We start from the raw sequence: 23,989 nt of genomic DNA on the forward strand, positions 1-23,989 counted from the left end.
ACAAGATCTTCATGAAAATTGGTCAGAATGTTCACCTTGATGATATCTAGGTCAAGTTCGAAACTGGGTCAAGTGCCGTCAAATAATAGAAAAACCTTGTGACCTCTCTAAAGGCCATATTATTCATGGGATCTGTATGAAAGTTGGTCTGAATGTTCATCTTGATGATATCTAGGTCAAGTTCGAAACTGGGTCATGTTCCTCAAAAACTAGGTCAGTAGGTATAAAAATAGAAAAACCTTGTGACCTCTCTAAAGGCGATACTTGTGAATGAATCTTCATAAAAATTGATTAGATTGTTCACCTTGATGATATCTAGGTCAAGTTCGAAAGTGGGTCACGTGTCCTCAAAAAATAGGTCAGTAGGTCAAATAATGAAAAAACCTTGTGACCTCTCTAGAGGCCATATTTTTCATGAGAGCTTCATGAAATTTGGTCAGAATGTTCATCTTGATGATATCTAGTTAAATTTTGAAACTGGATCATGTGCGGTCCAAAACTAGGTCAGTAGGTCTAAAAATAGAAAAACCTTGTGACCTCTCTAGAGGCCATTTTTTTCATGGGATCTGCATGAAAATTAGAATGTTCAACTGGATGATATCTAGATTAAGTTTGAAACTGGGTCATGTGTGGTCCAAAACTAGGTCATTAGGTCAAATAATAGAAAAACTTTGTGACCTCTTTAGAGGTCACATTTTTCATGGGATCTGCATGAAAATTGCTTAGAATTTTCATCTTGATGATATCTAGGTCAAGTTCAAAACTGGGTCACGTGCGGTCAAAAACTAGGTCACTAGGTCAAATAATAGAAAAACCTTGTGACCTCTGTAGAGGCCATATTTTTCATGGGATCTGCATGAAAATTGGTCAGAATGTTCACCTTGATGATATCTAGGTCAAATTCAAAACTGGGTCACATGCGGTCAAAAACTAGGTCACAAGGTCAAATAATAGAAAAACCTTGTGACCATTCTAGAGGCCATATTTTTCATGGGATCTGTATGAAAGTTGGTCTGAATATTCATACTGATGATGTCTAGGTCAAGTTTGAAACCGGGTCAACTGTGGTGAAAAACTACGTCTCTAGGTCTAAACATAGAAAACCCTTTGGACCTCTCTAGAGGCCATATTTTTCAATGGATCTTCATGAAAATTGGTCAGAATGTTCACCTTGATGATATCTAGGTCAAGTTCAAAACTGGGTCACATGCGGTCAAAAACTAGGTCAAAAGGTCTAAAAATAGAAAAACCTTGTAACCTCTCTGGAGGCAATATTTTTCATGAGATCTTCATGAAAATTGGTGAGAATGTTCACCTTGATGATATCTAGGTCAAGTACAAAACTGGGTCACATGCCTTCAAAAACTAGGTCATTATGTCAAATAATAGAAATACCTTGTGACCTCTCTAGAGGTCATACTTTTCATGGGATCTTTATGAAAGTTGGTCTGAATGTTCATCTTGATGATATCTAGGTCAAGTTTGAAACTGGGTCAACTGCGGTCAAAAACTAGGTCAGTAGGTCTAAAATTATTAAAATCTATAGAGGCCATATTTTTTCAGTGGATCTTCATGAAAATTGGTCAGAATAAACGACGTCATACTCAGTTCATGTGGGGATAGGCGATTCAGGACCATCATGGTCCTCTTGTTTATTATTGGCCGTAGAGAAAAACCGAGACCACTTTTCTGTGGTACAACATGGATGGTACCTCCAATGTTTAGGTGTATTTTGACATATCTGTACCTTGTAAGAATTTTGTTTTTCTTTTTGGTTAAATTTCTTTCCTTTGTTGTTCCTGTCCTTTGGACTTAATTATTTTTTCTGAGGACCTTCTTGTCCTCAAGTGCAATGATAACAGGCGAGCGATATAGGGCCATCGTGGCCCTCTTGTTTTCAAAAATATGTCCGTCATGTTTTTTTCATAAAACGAGTATTACCTTAGAATTCCTTATTGTACAGTGCGATTCACAGTGTACAGTGCGATTCACTCTCTAATCTAAATAAAGCATCACTTTTTAGCTCACCTGAGCACAAAGTGCTCAAGGTGAGCTTTTGTGATCGCCCTGTGTCCGTCGTCCGTCCGTCCGTCCTCAACAATTTGACTGTTAACACTCTAGAGGTCACAATTTTGGCCCAATCTTAATGAAACTTAGTCAGATTGTCACCCTCAGTAAAATATTGGACGAGTTCGATATTGGGTCATCTGGGGTCAAAAACTAGGTCACCAGGTCAAATCAAAGGAAAAGCCTGTGAACACTCTAAAGGTCACAATTTTGGCCCAATCTTAAAGAAACTTGGTCAGAATGTTACCCTCAATAAAATCTTGGATGAATTCGATATTGGGTCATCTGGGTTCAAAAACTAGGTCACCAGGTCAAATCAAAGGAAAAACTTGTTAACACTCTAGAGGCCACATTTAGGACTGTATCTTAACACTCTAGAGGTCACAGTTTTGGCCCAATCTTAATGAATGTTGGTCAGAATGTTACCCTCAATAAAATCTTGGACGAGTTTGATATTGGGTCATCTGGGGTCAAAAACAGGTCACCAGGTCAAATCAAAGGAAAATATTGTTAACACTGTTTGGGCCACATTTATGACTGTATCTTCATGAAACCTAGTCAGAATGTTAATCTTGGTGATCTTTAGGTCCAGTTTGAATCTGGGTCATGTTGGGTCAAAAACTAGGTCACCAGGTCAAATCAAAGGAAAAGCTAGTAGAGGTCACATTTATGACCGTATCTTAATGAAACTTTGTCAGAATGTTAATCTTAATGAGCTTTAGGTCAGTTTTAAATCTTGGTCAGGTGGGGTCAAAAACTAGGTCACTTGGTCAAATCAAAGGAAAAGCTTGTTAACACTCTAGAGGCCTTATTTATGACTCTATTTTCATGAAACTTAGTCTGAATGTTAATCTTGATGATCTTTAGGTCAAGGTTGAATCCGGATCATGTGGTCAAAAACTAGGTCACCAGGTCAAATCAAAGGAAGAGCTAGTAGAGGTCACATTTATGACCATATCTTAATAAAACTTGTTCGGAATGTTAATCTTGATGATCTTTAGGTTAAATTAAAATCCGGGTCAGATGGGGTCAAAAACTAGGTCACCAGGTCAAATCAAAGGAAAAGCTAGTTAACACTGTATAAGCCACAATTATGACCGTTTCTTAATGAAACTTGGTCAGAATGTTAATGTTGATGGTCTTTAGGTCAAGTTTAAATCTTGGTCAGGTGGGGTCAAAAACTAGGTCACCAGGTCAAATCAAAGGAAAAGCTTGTTAACACTGTAGAGGCCACATTTATGACTGTATCTTCATGAAACTTGGTCAGAATGTTAATCTTGATAATCTTCAGGTCAAGTTCGAATATGGGACATGTGGGGTCAAAAACTAGGTCAACGGGTCAAATCAAAGGAAAAGCTAGTTAACAATATAGCTTTTAGTTTAAATTTTGGACCTATCTTTTTCCAGCCCAACAACATACATGTTTGTGTCACAAATCTGGCTTGTCCTCGAAATCAGTGTCAAAGGTTACTAGAACATAAATACAATAAATAAACAATCGCTTACTGTGTTCCTGTAAGTCCCGTAAGATGAAACGGCTCGTGTTTATACATTCATATATATTCCATATCGGGAACATTGACAATCACAGTTCGATCTTTTCCACGATCATGTGAAATTTACTTTTATTCCTTTATTTACATTTCAAGCATGACGATTCATATATACGTTCAAGAACGTAAATTTCGTGCTTTCCGACCCTCATGGTGTGTAAACTTTTGTAATTAAAAGTATGGTGTATTCGACAAACCATTTGTAATTTCTGACGGTAAATACCATTGAGAGTATCATTATGTTAACGAAATTTAAATGAATATATAAGTTTAATACTTGCAAAAGAGAAACGTAGACATAATTGTTCAATTTACAGGATATGAAAATCAGCGTGAATATTTCATAATGGTAAATACTTCTAACGTTACTTCTATAGATGCCTCCATGACCGGATGGCCGAGGTCGCTTAGTTCGGATTCCTTGCAACACCTTACTTGAGGTGCAAAAATTCTTCACGTAAGGAAGCCACCAGCTGACTTATCGATGGTTGTTTGTTTGTTTATATTTTTATTTAAATGAATATGCAAAAAGGGTATTTGTTTGTTTCAGTGTAACGTCAAAATATAATATTACAATTATACATCAACAGTGAACGCCACATACATAATATTTTCACGAGGGGTTAATGCTTTGATGTTATATGTATAACAAACATATCCCTTCTGTATAAAGGTAAAGGTCTTGTTTATTATAGTGTCACCCCTATTGAAAGGGCTTACCAATTTGGCTTATGACACTCCCAACTCCTACCACTATGCCAGGCGCAATGCGGATAGAGTCTTTAATCATTCATTTAACTAGCTCGCGGCTGACGAACCGGCCTTTTCGGAACGAGTCCCATGATCCCAGTGCAAAATCATCCAAGCTAAATAATACGTACGATATGTTTGCTTTCTCACTCTCTAACATTTCCGAAACGATCTATTCGATTTTTATCGTAGAGTTCTAGTTTATTTTTCACCTTTAATTAAAGGGTAAAGAAAGCTTGAAATTAAGTTAATTTTATATGAAAGTCATCATCAAGCAGATGAAATTAACATCAAAACAAGATTGCCTTTCCCTTTAACATTAGAACAATGTTGCCATTCCTTTTAAAGCAAAAATCTTTAATATAATTTTAAACTTAAACTTTGAAGTTTAGTAGGTTGTAGCATTCTCTAGGTCAAGCGTAGTTTTATTACCGTGATATTCCTTCTGTTGTCAGTTACACAAATGTATTGTAAAAATGCTTTTTTAACCAAAGTGGAAAATATCAGGAACTTGAAAATACAGCTTTCTAAAAGGCCAGTTAGAATTCTCGATGTCATTTGTCAGACATACGCTTGTAAATAAATATTACAAAATTAATAATGCTATTTCTTTTGGTGCACTTTACGGGCTTATGATAAAGTTAAATATATATATTAATCTGAGCAGTACACTCGCTGTAAATGCGCACTACGTAAGCGCTCAGGCCCTTCTCGCACAAAAATGAAAAATTTTACCGACACCTGGTTAATTGTAATGTGTTTTTTTAGAAAAGTAATAAATGAAAATAGAAAAATAGCTCTCAGCTCATTTACACGGATAGTTCAGCTTTATCATGTATGTTATACTTTTTCGCATTTATGCTTGATGATATAGAACACTCACACCGAAAATTGTGACCCTAACATACTGATAACTTTTCCCACTTTAGTCTTTTAATAAAAGTAAGAGTTCAGCACTGCATGGTTTTAATGTATTGTCACATTGGAAAAAAATTTGTTTTACAGTAACTTTGAAATTCCTCAGAAATAATATCATGTACCCTACCCACCTAATTCAGAATTTCAAAATAGCATAGGCCTTAAGGTCCTCTTCAGTTGAGCAACTTAGGCCCATTTTCACAATGCTATATGCCAAATATTTAAGCTTGACACGGGTGTCAAAACTAGATTACTAAGACAAAACATAGGAAGAAAAGTCATTATTACCCCTAGAAATCTCATTTTCACTAGACCTTCATTGGTTGAACCCAATCTGACATTCTCGTGTCTTTTCCGGAGTAGAATCTGACTGCTGAAACTAAGACAGTAAGCGAAAACATGGAATAACCTTGTTGATACTGCAGAGCCACATTTTTCACCAGAAATAGCCACCACATCCACATAAAACTTGGTTAGAATGTGTACGTCATTATGAAATAACGACAGTGTTAAGCTCGTCATTATGCAGATACAATGATCTTTGTGTTAAACCAGAACGGTACTTTTATAAGTGTACTTAACAAATAGTTCATTTTTAAAAGTTATGTGAGATAATTATTCTGTCACAGACCCGTTGAAGTAAGAACATTTCGAAAGGGGTTGGGATGGTATCTCACCTTTAAACAACTTCTCATGAATCGCTTGATGGATCTTCATCAAACTTCGTCGGTACATCATTATAAAGTCCTCTCCATATTTTGCTCAAATGGTGTACTTGGCCTCTTCAAGGGGCCGGTAGAGCTAAGAGCAGAACTACATTTAAAGGGTTTCTTCTAATGAACCACTGGATGGATCTTCATCAAACTTTGTAAAATCATTATATGTAAATTAATTAAAATGGGGACAGCCTGTCCTTTTACAGGTTACTAAAGCAAAAAATAAAAATACATTTTAACGATTTCTTCTCATGAACCTATCAATGGATCTTCATCAAATCTTCATCATTATAAGGTCCTCTCTCAAATTTATTCAAATGGTGGCCACTGGAGCTAAAAATCAGAATTACCTTTTAAACAACTTCTTCTAATGAACTGCTGGATGTAACTTCATCAGACTTGGTCTATAGCATTAATAAAAGGTTCTAGCACAAATTTGTTAAAATGGGGGCACTTGGCCCCTTTTTGGGGCTGCTAAAAACTGTTAATGACGTCTTCTCATGAATTGCTTGATGGATCTTGATCAAACTTGATTTGTAGCATCATTATAAGGTCCTTTACTCACTTTGATCAATTAGGGGCACTTTGTCCCTTTAAGGGGCTGCTAGAGCTAAAAACAGAAGTACCTTTATACGACTTCTCATGAACTGCTTGATGGATAATTATCAAATTTGGTCTTGAGCATCGTTATAAGGCCCTCTCCTAAATTTCTTTAAATGGGGGCGCTTGGCCCCTTGTAGAGGCCACTAAAGCTAAAACAGAAAAGCCTTAAAGTGACTAAAGAACCACTTGATGGATCTTCATCAAACTTGGTCTGAAACATTATGAAAAGGTCTTATGTCAAATTTGTTCAAATGGGGACACTTGACACCTTTAAGGGGTCACTACAGCTAAATAGAAATACCTTTAAACGACTTCTGATTAACCACGGAAGGGATATTCATCAAACTTGATTTGAAGCATCATTGTAAGGTCTCCTCCTAATACTGTTCAAATGGAGACGTTTGGTCCCTTTTGTGGGTCATACACAAGCTAAAAATGGACCTACTGACCTACTTTCTTGTTTTTGAAGCTACAGCAAAGAGATTTGGACCACCTGTATAATTTTTAACAGGTTGCAGCAGTTATCTTTTTACCCTTTAGTACTTTAGAATTCAGCTAACAGAGATAAACTGAAAGATTAAGAGAGGTCGAAAAAAATGCAAACAATCTACATACTTAGAGTGGACAGACTTGAAAGTTTAAACCACACAAATTAGTTACTGACTGTAAAACAAGACTACGACAATGACTCTTTCCCCCCCCCCCCCCCCCCCCCCCCACCACCAAATATTGACGTGATGATCTGCTCAATATTGTATCATAGTCTGATTCAGTTACTTGGTAAGCAACAATTTTCGGGCTAAAAGTCGCTAGCAAGACATTTCAACCCCAATTCGACCCCAAGACATTTCAACCCCAACTCCTTGGACATTTTGACCCCATTCAATGATATGCCTGAAAACATCTAAGAATGCCGTCATTATTATAATTAAGCTTTAATCTATAGATAATTGAGCAATTTCAAAATGTAATAACGCCTTATTACCAATTAAAATGTTAAAATAAGATATTTTTTTTACGAAAATGAGCCATATTTGTCTAAATTTCTTTATTTTCTAAAATTCTTTTTTTAAAGTTCTTAAAGACTATATTAGTACATGCCTTCGTATGAAAAATGAGTGATTTTTATCTCACAAGAACGAAATAATCATCATTTATAAATTATTCTTTTATTGACGAAAATAACGGGATTTATGTATCAGCCGCGTTTATTACGTAAATAATTTATGAACAAATCGTTCTGATTATCAATCTTAAAATAACCTTCATATAACATATTTTCATACTTGGTGTTTATTTTTTTTTTTTTCAAATCATCTTAAAGACTATTTTAGTACACGGCTTTATTCCAAAAAAAAATAATGATTTTTAAATCATGTTCCGATTTCGCTGATTTTAATTACGAAAATAACTTTAATAAAGTCACATCCTTAATACCTCTTTATTTATTTATTTATTTATTTATTTGTTTGTTTTTTTTTTGGTGAAAGATATATGCATCTCATTTCGATGGGATTCAACCAAATATATAAATAATTATAATGTAATTCATAGAAGGTTAACATATTCATAAGTGTATATTTAGATTGGAACAGGGTTTAAAATGTAAATCTGATATTGACAATACTTATGCTGATATATGTGGTATTATCAAACAAGAAATGTATAGCAAGACAAGTTACAAAACGGTCAAATTAAAAAGTGGAAATTCTAATAAAAAGAGAAGAGTAGGTAAGCCTTGGTGGAGTGAGCGCCTAACCTTTTTATGGAATAAGTAGTGCGAAGCGGAAAACTCATGGTTGAAATGTACGTTTGCGTCCGATAAGCGGATATATAAGGCAAATTTGATAATAACCATGAAGAATTTTGGAAATCCATAGGCAGGATAGGCGTTTCTCAGTCCAAGAAAAAAGCTATTCCTATGGAAGTAGCCACAGAGAATGGTATTTCAAACGATGTTGATATTGTTCTGAACAAATGAAAAATGGATTTTAGTAAGCTATTTACCAGACCAGTAGATACTGATATTATGCAAGATGGTCCTAATCATATGAATAATAATGAGAGCTATATCCATACAAATAACAATTGTAATGTTCTCAATGAAGAAATATCCATTTTTGAAGTACGTAATGCAATCAATAATGCAAAAAATAATAAAGCGTGGGGCTTCGATAACATTCCAATGGAGATTCTAAAAAATGATTGTTCTGTATCTTTTTAGCATATATTGTTTACTGTATGTTTCAATAAAGGTGTTGTTACGTCAGATTTGGGCAAAATTATTATAAGTCCTATCCCTAAATCCAATACAATAGATCAAAGGGATCCAATGTCATACAGAGGTATCTCGTTATCATGTACTATGTATAAGATTTATTGTTCAATTTTAAACCACCGTTTGTCTAAATGGACAGGGAATAATGATATTTTATCTGATGAACAAAATGGTTTTAGAAAAAATAGAAGTACAATTAATCATTTATCGTCGCTAACCAATATTATTGATACGAGGAAAAAGGCTAAACAGTCAACTTTCTGTGCTTTTTATATTGATTATAGGAAGGCCTATGATTTTATAGATAGAAGTATTCTTTGGAAAAAATTTGGTGATTTTGGTATAAATGGCAATATGTTTTTGGCATTACAATCACTGTATCAGTCTGTATTCTCTTGTATTAGACTAAATGGCCTAAACACCGACTGGTTTGATGTCCACTGTGGATTACGTCAGGACTGTTCTTTGTCTCCAATGCTTTTTAACCTTTTCATTAACGATTTAGTTACATGTATAAAGGCAGTTGGAGTAGGAATCCATTTAGACAACGAATGAGTTTGTATTTTATTATATGCTGATGACGTAGTACTTATTGCAGAAAACGAAGATGATTTGCAAAGTATGTTAGATGTATTGGATAACTGGTGTAATATGAATTCTATGATTATTAATCGAGATAAAAGCAATATTGTACACTTTCGTCCACAGTCGACTAATAGAACTACATTTAATTTCACGTGTGGTGGTCATGCTTTACAAATTGTAGGACAGTATACATACTTGGGTCTTTTACTTACTGAACATTTAGATTACAAGAAATTCGATGAATTGGTATCCCCCGCCGAAAGTGTTTGTGGGGAGGAATGGCCAAAAAATATATCCGGCAAAAAGTTAAAAATGTTACTAAGAAGCAAATAATTTCATTAGTCAAAATCAGTTTAACAGAAAACAGATGTTTAATTAAAGAGTACATAATAAATGTATGATACTTTGATCCTGACTAAAGAATTTATTTTGAATGGTATATGTTTACTGTAATAAGTTTAGCTTTTAAAATTAAATGCAGTTTATTGAAATGTGTGCTTGAAGTTTAGTAGGAACGAAATATTGTCTTTGAGTGGTTTGGCACCATGCGTTGCTGTTTAACATGTACATGAACTTAAAAGAACAGATGTCCTTAAGAGAACACAATCAAGTAAGATATCTTGACATGGCTGGGGGCAAGATTGGTGCAGTTACAACTTAACATGTTGAAGGTTTGAACATTAAAAAAAAAAGGAATTTAAATATATATATTCTTTTTTTTTGAGGGGGTGGGGGAGGAAACAAAACTTTCACTTGTGGATTATAAATATTGACGGAAAATCAAAAATTAAAAAAAATTAAAAAATTGGGTGAATGTGTGTGTGTGTGGGGGGGGGGGGGGCAGAGGATGCATGATCGGTAGTGGGCATGACTGGGTGGAGGAGCGAGGTGGGAAATGGTACAACTTGCATGTTGATAAATATTCATGGAAGGTTTGAAAAAAATCTAAATTAAGGAATGAAAATCTTTTTCTTTTTTTGGGGGTGGGGGGGGGGGGGGGGGGGACCAAGGCAAGTGGGTGACCAGGTGTGGAGGCACAACTTCACATGTTTATAATAAATGTTCATGGAAAAGAATGAAATAAATTTAAGGAAACTCTACCACATGGAAAGTTTGTTATGTACAAATATGTGGATTTTTAAACAATTAAAGGGCAATAACTCTGAAGTTACAAAAGAAATCCAAACGAAAGTGTGTGTGCACAATCACATTATGGTGCTCCAAATTCTACATAAGTTTCATAGTTCAAGGTCAAATATATCAAAAGTTATGATGCAGAAATTGCCATATTTAGAGTACCCTATATAGTTAACACTAGAAACTTCTAAGGGCCATAACTCTGGTGTTACTTGGGCAATCTGACTGAAACGTGACAGGCCCCATAACCTCATAGTGGTGGACATGTATATGAAGTTTGTTTGAAAAAAATCTAACAAAATAAGGAATGGATTTTTTTTTTTGGGGGGGGGGGGGGGCGTCGGGAGGGGGTATGACCAAGGTAAGGGTGGGGGGGGGGAGGACCAGGTGTGGATACACAACTTCACATGTTTACAATAAATGTTCATGGAAAAGAATGAAAGAAATTAAATGAAATTCTACCAAATGGTAAGTTATGATGCAGAAATTGCCCTATTTATAGTACCATATATAGTTAACAGTAGAAACTTCTAAGGACCATAACTCTGGTGTTACTAGGGCAATCTGACTGAAACTTGACGGGCCGCAAAAACTCATTGTGGTGAACATGTATATGAAGTTTTATACAAATATTCCCAACCACTTCCTAGATATGGCTCCGGACGGACGGAAGGACGGACGGACGGACGGACAACGCCAAAACTATATCCCTCCGACTTTCGTCGGGGGATAATAAAACAGCTAAATGTGTAGCTCAGGGTGCGAGCAGGGCTTTAGGGTTACTGATTGCTAAATCAAAATCTTTTGGTACACTGCCATATAATGTATTTGTTAAATTATGTGATTCAACAGTATGGCCAGTTATTGCATATGGAGCTTCAATATGGGGTCAAAAATCGTACTCGTGTATCAATGCCGTACAAAACAGAGCTATGCGATTTTATTTAGGGATCGGAAAGTATACACCTAATGCTGCTGTTTATGGGGAATTAGCCTGGCAACCACCACATGTGAAACAGTTAAGATCTGTTAGTCAACAATGGCATAGATTTATGAAAATGGAAACTAATAGAGTAAATTATAAAGTTTTCAATACAGGTATGTTGAAAAGTGGTCAGAGATGTAAAAATTGGCAATTTGAGTATCTTAGGTGTTTAGAGAAGTTAGATTTAGTTGAAGTTTCAAGACAGTGTGCCAATATGTCATCTAAAAACTACTGTAATAAAATTGTAGCAGCAGCTATGTTAGTTTATAAAGCTGAATGGAAAACTCTTATTAATCGAGACACTGGTACAAACAGAAGAGGGGGAAATAAACTAAGGACTTATAAATTACTAAAAGAGGACTTTGTAACTGAAGATTACATGAGCTTGAATATGCCTAGGGTGACTATAGCAAAAAAAGAGGCCTATTTCAAGGGGTAGGTTGTCACAAAAGTATAACAAAGGATGTTATATACCAAAATGTTGGTAAATGCCTGAAGTTTATGATTCTGGAAAAAAAGATTGTCTCAAGTCAGAGCAGGCCGAGAAATCCAAGATGGCGTCCAAGATGACTGCCGATTTTGTCTTATATGACCAATATTAATTAAAATGGATCTTTCCTTTCCAAATGTATAAAAGATTTACATTTTTCAAATATCATACAAAGATTTAGTCAGTTTAAAATTTCTGTCAAAAAATGGGTATTGGATGGTTAAGGTCAAGGTCAAATTCAAGGTCAAACCCATAATTTGACTGAAAAAAAAAATGTATTTTGAGTATATATCATTTTCATTTTTTTCTTTGTATTCTGATTAACCTGTTATCGATCATCATACTAGGCAACAATAATGCATGTAAAGTATTTTCTACATAGCAGAACTCTCTCATGTTGGTTACTGTAGAAAAATTCAATATGGCATCCAAGATGGATGACATTTTCGCAAAACTGTGCTCGGAACAATAAAATATTACATCTTATTTCTTTCAAAATTATCTAATATAAAATATTTCAGCTAAAACAAGCAGGAAATAAAAACATCTCAAAATCTTCAAGAATGTTTGTTAGAGTGTTCAAGGTCAAGGTCAAAGTCAAGGTCAAATTTAATGTCAAATTCAAGGTCAATACTATCTATGGCACTTTTTTGCATTTTGAGTACATATAATCAATATTTTTTAATAAAGTTTGACCAAAGTTATACCTCAAAGCAGCATAAAGTAAACTGTATTAGTTAAATAACAGTATTTCTCAAACAATGTACATGGAGAATTACAAAACGACATCCTAGATTACCGATATTTTCAACACAAAAAGGAAAAGAACACCGTAAAATGTAATTTGTTATATTTACTGTTTATCATCATAACGGATGTCAAGGAAAACAAACAGCAAAGGATAAATTATGTTTTGAAATCTTCACAGACATTTTTGAAAAACTTTAAGGTTACAACTCAAATTCAATACCAAGTCGCGTCGCTAAAATGTCATTTTGATGGCTCATGTGCCGAAGACCCTGGGAGACATACAGTATTTAACAGTCTTTCCATCACTCAATTTTGTATATTCAGCTTCACTTACAGTGTTCATCCAATTCAAATAAAACTGTATGTCAATATGAAGTGGTCATGTCCATATTGACAAAACTTTCGTGTTTTATTTGTTTTGAGATATGTCCCATTTTTCTGGATATAGCCCTATTATAACTACATTCGCCCTAGAAACGAATTTGCCCATAACCCGAGTGGACTCGTCGCAATGTTTGACACGCATGCGTTAATAATAACCACAGTTCTTCGTTGCCCCATACTTTTTCCGGGTTTCGGGTACAAAATGTATTTTGATTCAACGACAGCTTTTATCAACCATCCCTCAATCGTTCTCACCCAGGCGATGTCATTGGTGACTTCAAGTCAAAGTTACAAAGCGGGAAAATTCAATTTTTTTAATTGGTAAAACTTTATTTGTCTAGAATTTCAAGTGACTCTGGATCCATATTAACCGTAAGCTGTTCTTTTTTATTATATTATTTTAACAGCTTTATGAAAACTGATTATTTTTTAATATATGTAAGAAGAAACCATGTGTACTCAACTCCTCTTACAGATTCTAGATACACTGCAATCCAATTAAAACTGTGTTGCTAGCATGATCTGGACATGCACATGTTATCTGGGACCGTATTCATAAAGCATCTTAAGTATAAGAAATTGATTATTTACTTAAGTATTACTTAGGTAAGAAATTTATTTTACTTAAGTATATTTGTTATTCATAAAACAACTTGATAAGTAATTCTTGGCTTTTATTGTGGACGAAAACATTAAAAAAACACATTAATTTCAGACAGATACAACATGCACAATTATGTTTAAAGTGCTTTTATCTGAAAAACAACACTTTAATCGTACTCAAATAGGACTCAAGTTTTTTACTTAGACTTAAGCTGAAATCACCATAAACTTAAGTAAAATCTTCAACTATAGTCAAACTTATACTTAAGATGCTTTATGAATACGGCCCAGGACTTTATTGTCCAAGTATTTTTGTCTTGAACTTGGCCAAATTAGAACTACCTCTGTACCTTGTGTATTCATCTTCTAGAGTTTCATTCAGATTCAAATAAAATGTGGTAAATATTTAAACATTGCCAACATGAAGCGGACATACGCATATTGTCGGGATCCATGTCCAAATATCTTTCTTTAATTATGCCTCTTTTTAAGAATATAACTATTACATTTATACATTATATATATGCACTGAACTTTACTTACAGTTTTACATCCATTTCAAATGCAATTTTCATGGTTTCCATCGTCGGCAATGTATATGACATGCAACTATTATTGGGAATTCTTATATCAGATTATTTAGGGTTTGCTCCTATTTTCAATTTATACTTTATTCTATCAAGCATTCTAACAAACGTTTTCAGTTAACATGTGTCAAACAAGGTTGACATCATTCTTGTCAGTATGTAAGATACACATGTTGTTTTTTTTTCAGTATCTTCATAGCAATTTGATAAATTGTGTTATTTCAATGCCTCATAAACTGTATTATGTAATTAATAAAAAACATACAGATAATTATTTTCATTTGTTAAATAAGTAGTGTTAATTCAGAATCTTGAGAAGATTGCAGGTAAAATGTCAAAATGAAACTCTATATTATTCATTTAACGTTTTTGCTAAAATTTATGTTAGTGTTCAGGGCTATTTTACAGATTATTTATGGGTTATCTTATGCCATTCAGCAAGAACATTTACATTTTTTGTTTCTTTTTCACTTGATCCCTTTTCTAGTAGACATATAAAATAAATATTCCTTTTTCTAAATGATACGTTTTGTTCTGTTAATCAGTAAGTTACAGACCTCAGTGTAAATTCAAAGGTTTGGCAAAAGCCAATTTGTCTAGGGCGCTGATGAGGCTATAATATGTGTTTGATCTACCAGTAGATTTTTAAAAAAGCATTGTATGGGTTTTTGTCTATTATGTAATAAATGAAATGTCAGAACATTTTAAAACATGGTAAACATGTTTTCGGATTTGGTATTTTGGTGAAAGTAATGGAAATGATAATGTTGTTGTGTAAGTCAGTTGGAAAATGAACTACTAAATAGCCAAACTGTAAAAATAGTAAGTATATGTATATCTATTTATAGGTCTTTAACCAGTATATAAATGAAAGTTTGATCTCTAGAAGAAAGTTTTGTTTTGCCAATAAAATAGTCAGGTTGCTAGAATATATTTTAAATGGGCCTGCAGCCATTTGATACTAACCTGACAATGATTTAGATTGTCTGCCTTTGCTTCTCAAGATCTGTGTCTTATTAGTAATAGTGTATATTTGAAGGGGTTAGATACTGACATAATACTTTTTCCTAAAGACCAACTTGGTTTTTGTTGTCTCAGAAACCCAATTTTGCTTCATTTCTCTCTAATAACAAATTTGATTGTGAAGGAGTATTCCATTAATATACTATGCAGCCTTTCTCTCTGACTGCACTGCTCTCAAAATAACTCATCAGGCCATTTAAATATCTATACACATTTTAGTCTGTCAACTAACTTCCAAACCTTTAAGAGCTGCCTTGGCTGTCTGTTACTACGAAAATAACAAATAAAGTGAGATTATGTCCATACCCCCACTAGTTTTCACTATATGGTATTATCACTATATTGTAATATGGTACTTGTTGAACATGCAAGATTAGATGGGCTTTCATATTGTCATGTGTTGGATGCTGGGGAGCACATCATCAGGAGGAGGGAGTATGCATACTAAAAAAATCACAAAGAAACACAAGATAAAAAGAAACTGAAAGAGTAAACAATTGTTTTTCTGAGAGTTCATATCCCAAATAAAACCCAAGGTGCACAACCTCAGCACTTTCCTGTAAAGTTTCAAGATTCAAGGTCATATAATTTTGAGATATGTGTGACAAAAGTTTATATGCCTTTTATGCATATTTTGACAAAACAATGTTAAGGGCCATAACTCTGGTCTGGTAGCGTGAATATCAAACAAAACTCCACATGCTATATAATAATCCTTTAAGACTCTATGTCAAACACATTTTAGATCTATATGCAACACAAAACGTTTAGACCATTTATGCATTTTTGACTCAGTCAATTGTAATTGTAATCTGCAAGAGTAAAATACCAAACATTACCTCAGGTGCACTACACTTATATGTACTATATAATATTTCTTTAAGATTTCAAGATGTAAGATAAAGTATGTTTTGAGATACAAATGTGAAATTAACTTTTAAGACAGACGCAAAGACAAATGTAAATCCATTTCAAAGAAAAAAGTAGGGAATGGCAAAACAAAAACGATTCTTATTTCGTTAAATGTATCTAGAGGCTGTAAACAGGGGGTTGTGTGATATTATAAAGCTTCCAAACATTACCATTTGAAGTGCTTCATAAAGGGAGGCATTAATATCATGATAACACTTTTCAAGACCAAGATTTTATGCTCCCGCACCTCCAATAATTTGGGTGCCATTAGATTTACTTTTGTCTGTTTGTCTGTCCGTCCAAACTTGTAGTATCCGTTTATCCTCTCTGTCCACACCCCCAACACCACTCCCACATCAACCCAAAGTAATATGAAAGTTAAGCCTTGCAATGCCAAAAAATTCAAAACCGACCAGACTTGATTTCCTATTAAATAGATGGGACTGAAAACTGTGTGTTATTATGAAAGAAATCACTGTTTGCACGCCACAATAATTACACCATATAGTGTCAAACGTCATAGCGGCGTGTTGGGAAAAAAAACCACACAAAACATATCTGATAAATGTTGTCAAGAATGTAAATAATAATCCTTGAATTCAAAATGGTATTTCAAACCCTGATTTTCTGTTGAATAACATCATAAATTTCTTTTAAATGCATTTATTATTATATCACTCGGACTGCGACCTCGTCATATTTCCTTTGCATCTGAACCCAAAACAGTGATTTTATTCAATGATAAATTGTTGTTTGGGATATATTATTCCTTAATTTATCGCTATAATCAATGAAATTTGCAAGATTTTTACATATTAAAATACATTCTAATACAAAAAGACCTCGTGTTTTTCACAAGAAAATTCAAATTTTAACTTAATACCTGACAATTTAGAGGTAAGCTAAAACAATTCAGCTTCAGAGATGTTATACGCTGTTTTGGATCTCTTAATGGACGCAGCCAACCGAATATGAAAATAGCGTCAGTTAAGTTTGGAAGCCAGAACAATTTAAAAGTTTGACGTTGAATTTGACTCTTACAATTATTAATGGCAAGATTTTAATAATAATTCTACCCATTTGGAGTTTTAACTAAAATATTTGAAAGTTAATGAATGTAAAAACAAAAACATATTTTGCTATACTTTAAAATCTCCGTAAAAGTTTACGAAAATGTCGGCCATCTTGGACGCCATCTTAGAATTTCCTGTAGAATGTACTAGTAAATTTTTGACGTTAACACAGTATATCACTCTTTTTGATGTTGCTTCCAACAGCAACAATGGTAAACAATAACATGTATTCGCTTGCTATGAACATACTACAGGTAATAATAGTATTCAAGAAAATCTGTGAAAAGATCCTTTGGAAGCATTGAACGTACAATGAAAAAGACAAATTCGAGATTTGACCTCGAATTTGACCTTGACCTTTTACTATCTCATAATCATTCTTTTCGACAGTTTAAAATATGTTCACCCTTTTATAGTTTTAACTAAAATGCTATCACCATGGAGACATTGAGAACCATTTTTAAATTATTTTCGCATTTAATGTTATTTTCGTAAGCGATTTTGACGCACACATCTAAAGTATTTGCTTTACAGAATACAGAATAAAATTTCTGTTGTTTACAAAGTGCTCTTTTCTTTTCTATGAACGACATTCCTCCCAGTTGTAAAATATCAAACACGAAATCCCCGTTACTGCGACATATAAGAATATGTGAGTACTGTTCTGTTAAGTACGGGGGAAAGTTATCATATTTCATATCTTTAAGGAAAATGTGGCAGCCTTATTACTTTTTTCTATATTAAATATTTTAGCAAATACACGTGATTTAAAGTATGATTTTAACAAGCGATTTATAGTGTATTTTACTTTTTTTCTATATTAAATATTTTAGCAAATACACGTGATTTCAAGTATGATTTTAACAACTTCAAGCGATTTCGGTCACACTTTAAACCGGAATCCACCTAAAAACCGGAATACACCGGAATACATTTACATCTGTATTTTGTAATTAAAAGTAATTTTGAAGGTTTTTTGAAATAATTCAATCATATATATCATAAATGAATATAACACGAAAGGAAAATAAAATACGTTCACGCAAAATGACTTTATACGAGATTGAAATTCGGCGACCGCGCGGGAAATTTCCATTACCGAAATACACACGTATTTTATTAATAAATGGTATTTTTGTAGTGTTTATTGCAGAAATCATTCGTGTGTAATATAAATAATAAGTTTCAGAAGGAAAAATAACATACTTTAACGCAAAACGATTTTATAAGAGATTGAAATTCGGCGACCACGCGGGAAATTACCATAACCGAAATACACCCGTATTTCTTCAACAAAAGGTATTTTTTGAAGTGGTTTAGACTGAATTCAAACATATATATCATAAATTATTATTTTTCAAAAGGAAATCAAAATACTTTTGCGCATTACGTCTTGTACATGATTGAAAATCGGCGTGCGCACTGGAAATTTGCGCATTCGTGAATGAATTTCCATGTCCTAAAATTCTCTAATGTACACACGTATTTCTTAAATAAATCGTATTTTTAGGGTTTATGACAGAATTCAATCATATCTCAAATAAATAATTAATTTACAAAAGGAAATTAAAATGCGCAAAACGTTTTTATACGAGGTTGACAGTTTGTTGAGCGCACGGGAAATTTGCGCACTCGTGGATGAACCACAATCGCCATAATTGTGTTAGCTTTTAAATAAAATAAAAGCTTATCATATTTAACTGCACTTACCTTGTTAGACATTATTTATCACATGTCACTTGTGTGTGCTAACAAATATACCGATCAACATTCTTGATATAATCTGTGTGATAATCCAATCAAACTCTATCAGGACTAATCAGAGGCACGTGTTTGTTACGCCGCATATATTCAAAGGATATTAATTGTGCTTATAGTGAGTAGGTTATAGGAAAATGATGTTTCCTTTTGTGAAGAAAGCACCAAAATTGGTATGTAACTATTTTGAAGTATACTGAATCCAAAAAAAGGAGGAGACACGCAATGTGCTAACCTCAATTAGCTTAAAATGAGGCCCCAAAAAGGGACCTATATTTTGTTTATTTTAATCATATATTTTTGAAATCAATGTCGAAAAGGTTAATTTATAACCTAAATAAGTAACTATCGTTGACATAATATTTATTTAGTCACATTTTATACACATTTAATATATAGTACACTGACAAATGACATAGATGAGGCCCTAAAAGGGGGGTAATTATTTAAAAATTTCATTTACAGGATGACTTTATTTTTAAGTGTGAATATTATATCACTCAGGTAAACAAAACTAATTTTAGTATTGATATATCAAAGTATTATTTAAATATTCTTTACATTTTGAAGTTTTCTTGTAATTCAGTATATCTAATTTAAATTCTTGTAAAACATATAAATTATACAAAACAGAATTTACATGTTTGTGAAGACAATTAATGACTTCAAGCTAAAGCATACGATCATCCTAATGCTTTCTTTACAACAAAAGAAAATGGAATGTGAACTAAATGTATTGTATTTACTATTGCTAATTTATACTATATTCAATGATACTAATTTATTTGAATTAGATTAAGATTTCAAGTTTCAGAATCAGTCTAAATTCCGTTTTGAAAATAGCACTGGTATTGTATGATAGATTAACCTTTGTACGGTTTGAACCAACGATCTTCCTATTGATCTGACAACACCTTTACCACTAGATGGTCTCTCCCACTGAACCCCTCCACAAAGCTTATAACTATAAACATTTCTAAAGTTCAGTGATTTACTGCAGACACCCCAAAAACACAAATAGTTACATATAAAAAATTGTTTAAGATGAAAATATGATACAGAAATAAAGAAATTCATACCAAATAGAGTTAGATGTAAATTTTTGAAGGTAAAGATTAATCGATTAGTTTTTAAACAATGTCTCCTTAAAATATACTGAGCTACAGTTATCTTGCATATTAAGCCTTTTGACAAATAACGAAACAGTGTATTTTCTGTCTTAGGTTTCAAATCGGCCAATATAATGATATCACGTATCTGATAAAGAAATGGTCATCAAGAACAGTTGAGTATACTCTGCATTTCGGTATAGCCGATGGAGCTCATTGCATGGGTAAAATGACTATTGCAGGCCGTCCTAGTTATAATCATAGCTGATATGTGCTCTTTGTGCAATACAGTGTTATAGCTAGGAATACCTCTCAGTAGTACAAAATTATAAGTCCTAGAATAATTGCTTGTTTAGGGTAATGTTCCAAGCATTTTTTCGTGAACTTACTAAAGTTGAAAGAAAAGTTACGATCAGGTTACCCTAAACAAACAACTTTTAATTTTAGGCGTAACAACCTTTTCAATATTTAACTAAAACTGTAATAGATTTGCCAGTATTTCACTCTCTAGCACACATGTAAGTACACAGGATTGGCTTGATACATTTATATCTGCCTTTGTATGTATTCTTGTAGTTTCATCGAATTGATGAGTTTCCTCCAACTTATAGCAGCTAATTATGAAGCGTATTACATAATTAAAGCCAAGTACCAGTTCTCTTGACCATTTCCATTTGACAGGATTAGCAATGTCAATGTATGCTATAAATGCCTGTCTACAACCTGCTTGATACAATGTTAGGTGAACATCTGTCAGGGGGGTTGCTTTCAATACGCCTAATTGCTTAAGAAAATATATTTTCTGGCTTCATTTTGATATTTCTTTGCATGATAGAACAGCCTATCCTTCCAGTTGTCAAGTGCGCTTCTTGAATCTTTTAACACGGCATAACCATAAGTAAAGATATCCTATGCTTTTGATGTGTCTTTTCAAAGGCATAGGATATCTTTTCTCGAAGCCACAACATGTGGTGTACTAACTGGTATGCCAAAAAGACGGCTTACTACGGAATCGGTCAGCGTGTTACAGAACTGTAACTCGTGGACCTAAACATGTGAATATTTTTTACTTTTTCGTTATTTTATACATAAGAGCCATGAATTCTGTTTCTTTACTTATGTTAAGTTCAGTAATATGATAATTTAATGATTGAAATAAATCAATTTTTGGTCATGGTTTGGTCTATTCAAGCCAACAAATCGTATATGTAGTCCATTTCTGACCCAGTATACTTTATAATAGTTAAACATAAACTTTCATGCATTCTTCATAACAAACATCTTTTCACACGCAGTTTGAAATACAATTAAATCTGATTACCTCCCTTTTTAGTATGTATCTTGAGAAATAAGAATTTTTTGTTTATATTTGTCAATACCAAATGGTTGTTTGTCTATGCTAGTGATATGTTATCTATGTTTAGATCATATGAAACATTACTTTATAGATAAATTTCAATTTAAAGGAAAAACATTTTATTTCAAGACATTTTTACCTCCCTTTTTTAAACTGATTTAAAAGGAGGTTCCAGAGCAGATATAGCGCGTCTCCTCCTCTTGTAGGATTTGGAATACCTTAAAGTAATTTCATGCAAAATTTGGTGCTTTCTTGACAAAGGGGAACATCTTTGCCATTTTTTGTTCTATATCTTACTCGCTATTAGGCAATATGTGCAGTAAACGTTTTTATATTCATATATCAAACATGATATAATTCTTTTAAAAACTGATAATTCATAATATATATTCTTCTTAAATTATCTTAAACATGAAGAAATAATTCAATTAGTTCCAATAAAAAAATACGGCCGGTCCTCTCCGGTCAGCGCGGTTTATTCACTGACATGTACTTTGTGTATGATTCAGTTTTAAATAGAATATTTATATAGATCTATATATTCATATTTTCTAAAATATGCAAAATGGAAGAAAAGTCCAAGTCTAAATTTCAGACTAATAACGATGATGAATACGTGACCAGCACCTTTTATTTACTAGCTAGTTAAATGCTTTCAGACTGGATCCGAAAATTCTGGACAGTCTGGACTTTTAAATTACCTCTCCATAAACAGATCATATATTTATACAAGTATTGTATTATTATTATCACCAGCTTTATGATTTCATGTCCTACGGTATGTTTCACTCAAAAGAATTTATTTCCACCAAGACAAAGAAGCCACGTTGGTACACGAACAAAATTAGGAATACACCATGAAAGCCATGTATGCCCAAACTGATCTAAAATCTTGTTGATTTGACGCATTTCCGTGGGTGTATGGCCTTCGGCGTCTCGAAGACTATATCTCCGAGCTAGATCGCAAGTCATTACAATCTTACCGCTCATTTCCATCAGCAGTGCATCCACAGCCATTGCCGCAATGCACTGTCCTACAAATTCTGGAGTTTCACCTTTTTCAAAGTACTCTAACATTTTTTCGCGACTTCTCATTGACACCGAGTTATCAACAATTCTGGGTTTCTTCAGACTGTCACGTAGATTTACCAACATATTTTCAGTTCCAACGGCGCCCGGCCATAAGCTAACAAAAGCAACATTATGTTTCTTTAACTCAAATCCACAGTCGGCAGCCATCCGATCACAGGCTTCTTTCCCAATACCGTAAGCTGCACCGATCATGTATCTGAGTCCGCCGCCGGAAGAAACATTTACGATCAACCCTTGTTTTCTAGGAACCATCATTCGGGAAGCATAAACGGAACAAATGTAATGGTTCCGTAGCCCTACTCTATTAACCTCATCCCATACTGACGGAGACAACTCCCAGAACTTAACTTTATAATTGTTGGCCAGGCTATTGACTGCCGAATAAGCATTGTTAACTAGAATATCCAACTGATTTTCATTTTCACGTTTCACTTGTTCAAACAATTGTTCAATGTCACTGTCTTTTGAGTGGTCGCATTTAACTGGGATACAGATTCCACCACGAGTTTCTATTTCATGTGCAGTTTCACGTAAAGATCCGCCAACTTTGGATTGTTTTGGTGGATCAAGAGTTCGTCCAGTAATGTAAACTTTCGCACCTTTCTGGGCGAGCTGGAGGGCTATCCCTTTGCCTATACCTCGTGTAGCACCAGTTACGATACAAACTTTTCCTGCAAGTGGCGATGCTGGCATTTTGTACAATTTACCTAAAGACAAAAAAGACAATCAGTTATTTTCACCCTGAGACCCTGGCATGCTAATTTCATGTTTTATTTCTTTTTACAGCAGCGACATACTGCAGTTTACACGGGTTTTTCTATCTTTACAATATGACTTTGATTTATCGAGATACCGCGAGCATCTCCCCTGCCAACATCAAAGTAACAGGCACAGGACCCTTCCCAGTTCAATAGAAACAAGAGCTGTCTGTTGACAGCGCGCTCGACTATTCGAAAAATTGATGGAAGTATGGGGTCAAACATTACCAGAGATTTTCAGACAAAAGGAGAAAAATAGTTAAGAAAAAGTTCTACTGTTCTGGGTAAATGTGACCTTGACCTTTGACCTATTGACCCTAAAATAAATAGAGGTCATCTGCAGGTCATGATCAACCTCCCTGTTGAGTTTCATGATCCTAGGACCAAGCGTTCTTGAGTTATCATCCAGAAACCGTTTAACTGTTCTGGGTCACTGTGACCTTGACCTCTGATCTACTGATCTCAAAATCAATAGGGGTCATCTGCTGGTTATGACCAATC

At 33.9% G+C, this 23,989-nt stretch overlaps 1 protein-coding gene across 1 annotated transcript; it reads right to left on the reverse strand.

Annotated features, from left to right (window-relative positions):
- Window positions 1–22,082: 22,082 nt before the first annotated feature.
- Window positions 22,083–23,432, reverse strand: LOC128559689 (dehydrogenase/reductase SDR family member 1-like). Its single transcript, XM_053552028.1, has one exon. It carries the CDS (start codon window positions 23,421–23,423, stop codon window positions 22,428–22,430), a length of 996 nt encoding a protein of 331 aa, XP_053408003.1. The 5' UTR covers window positions 23,424–23,432; the 3' UTR covers window positions 22,083–22,427.
- Between the last annotated feature and the right edge of the window lie 557 nt (window positions 23,433–23,989).

Source organism: Mercenaria mercenaria, chromosome 9 (genome assembly GCF_021730395.1).
Source record: "Mercenaria mercenaria strain notata chromosome 9, MADL_Memer_1, whole genome shotgun sequence".
Taxonomy (NCBI): Eukaryota; Metazoa; Mollusca; class Bivalvia; order Venerida; family Veneridae; genus Mercenaria; species Mercenaria mercenaria.

Coding starts and splice junctions, on each gene's coding strand:
- LOC128559689 (XM_053552028.1), bottom strand. CDS start 23,423: ATGCCAGCATCGCCACTTGCAGGAAAAGTTTGTATCGTAACTGGTGCT.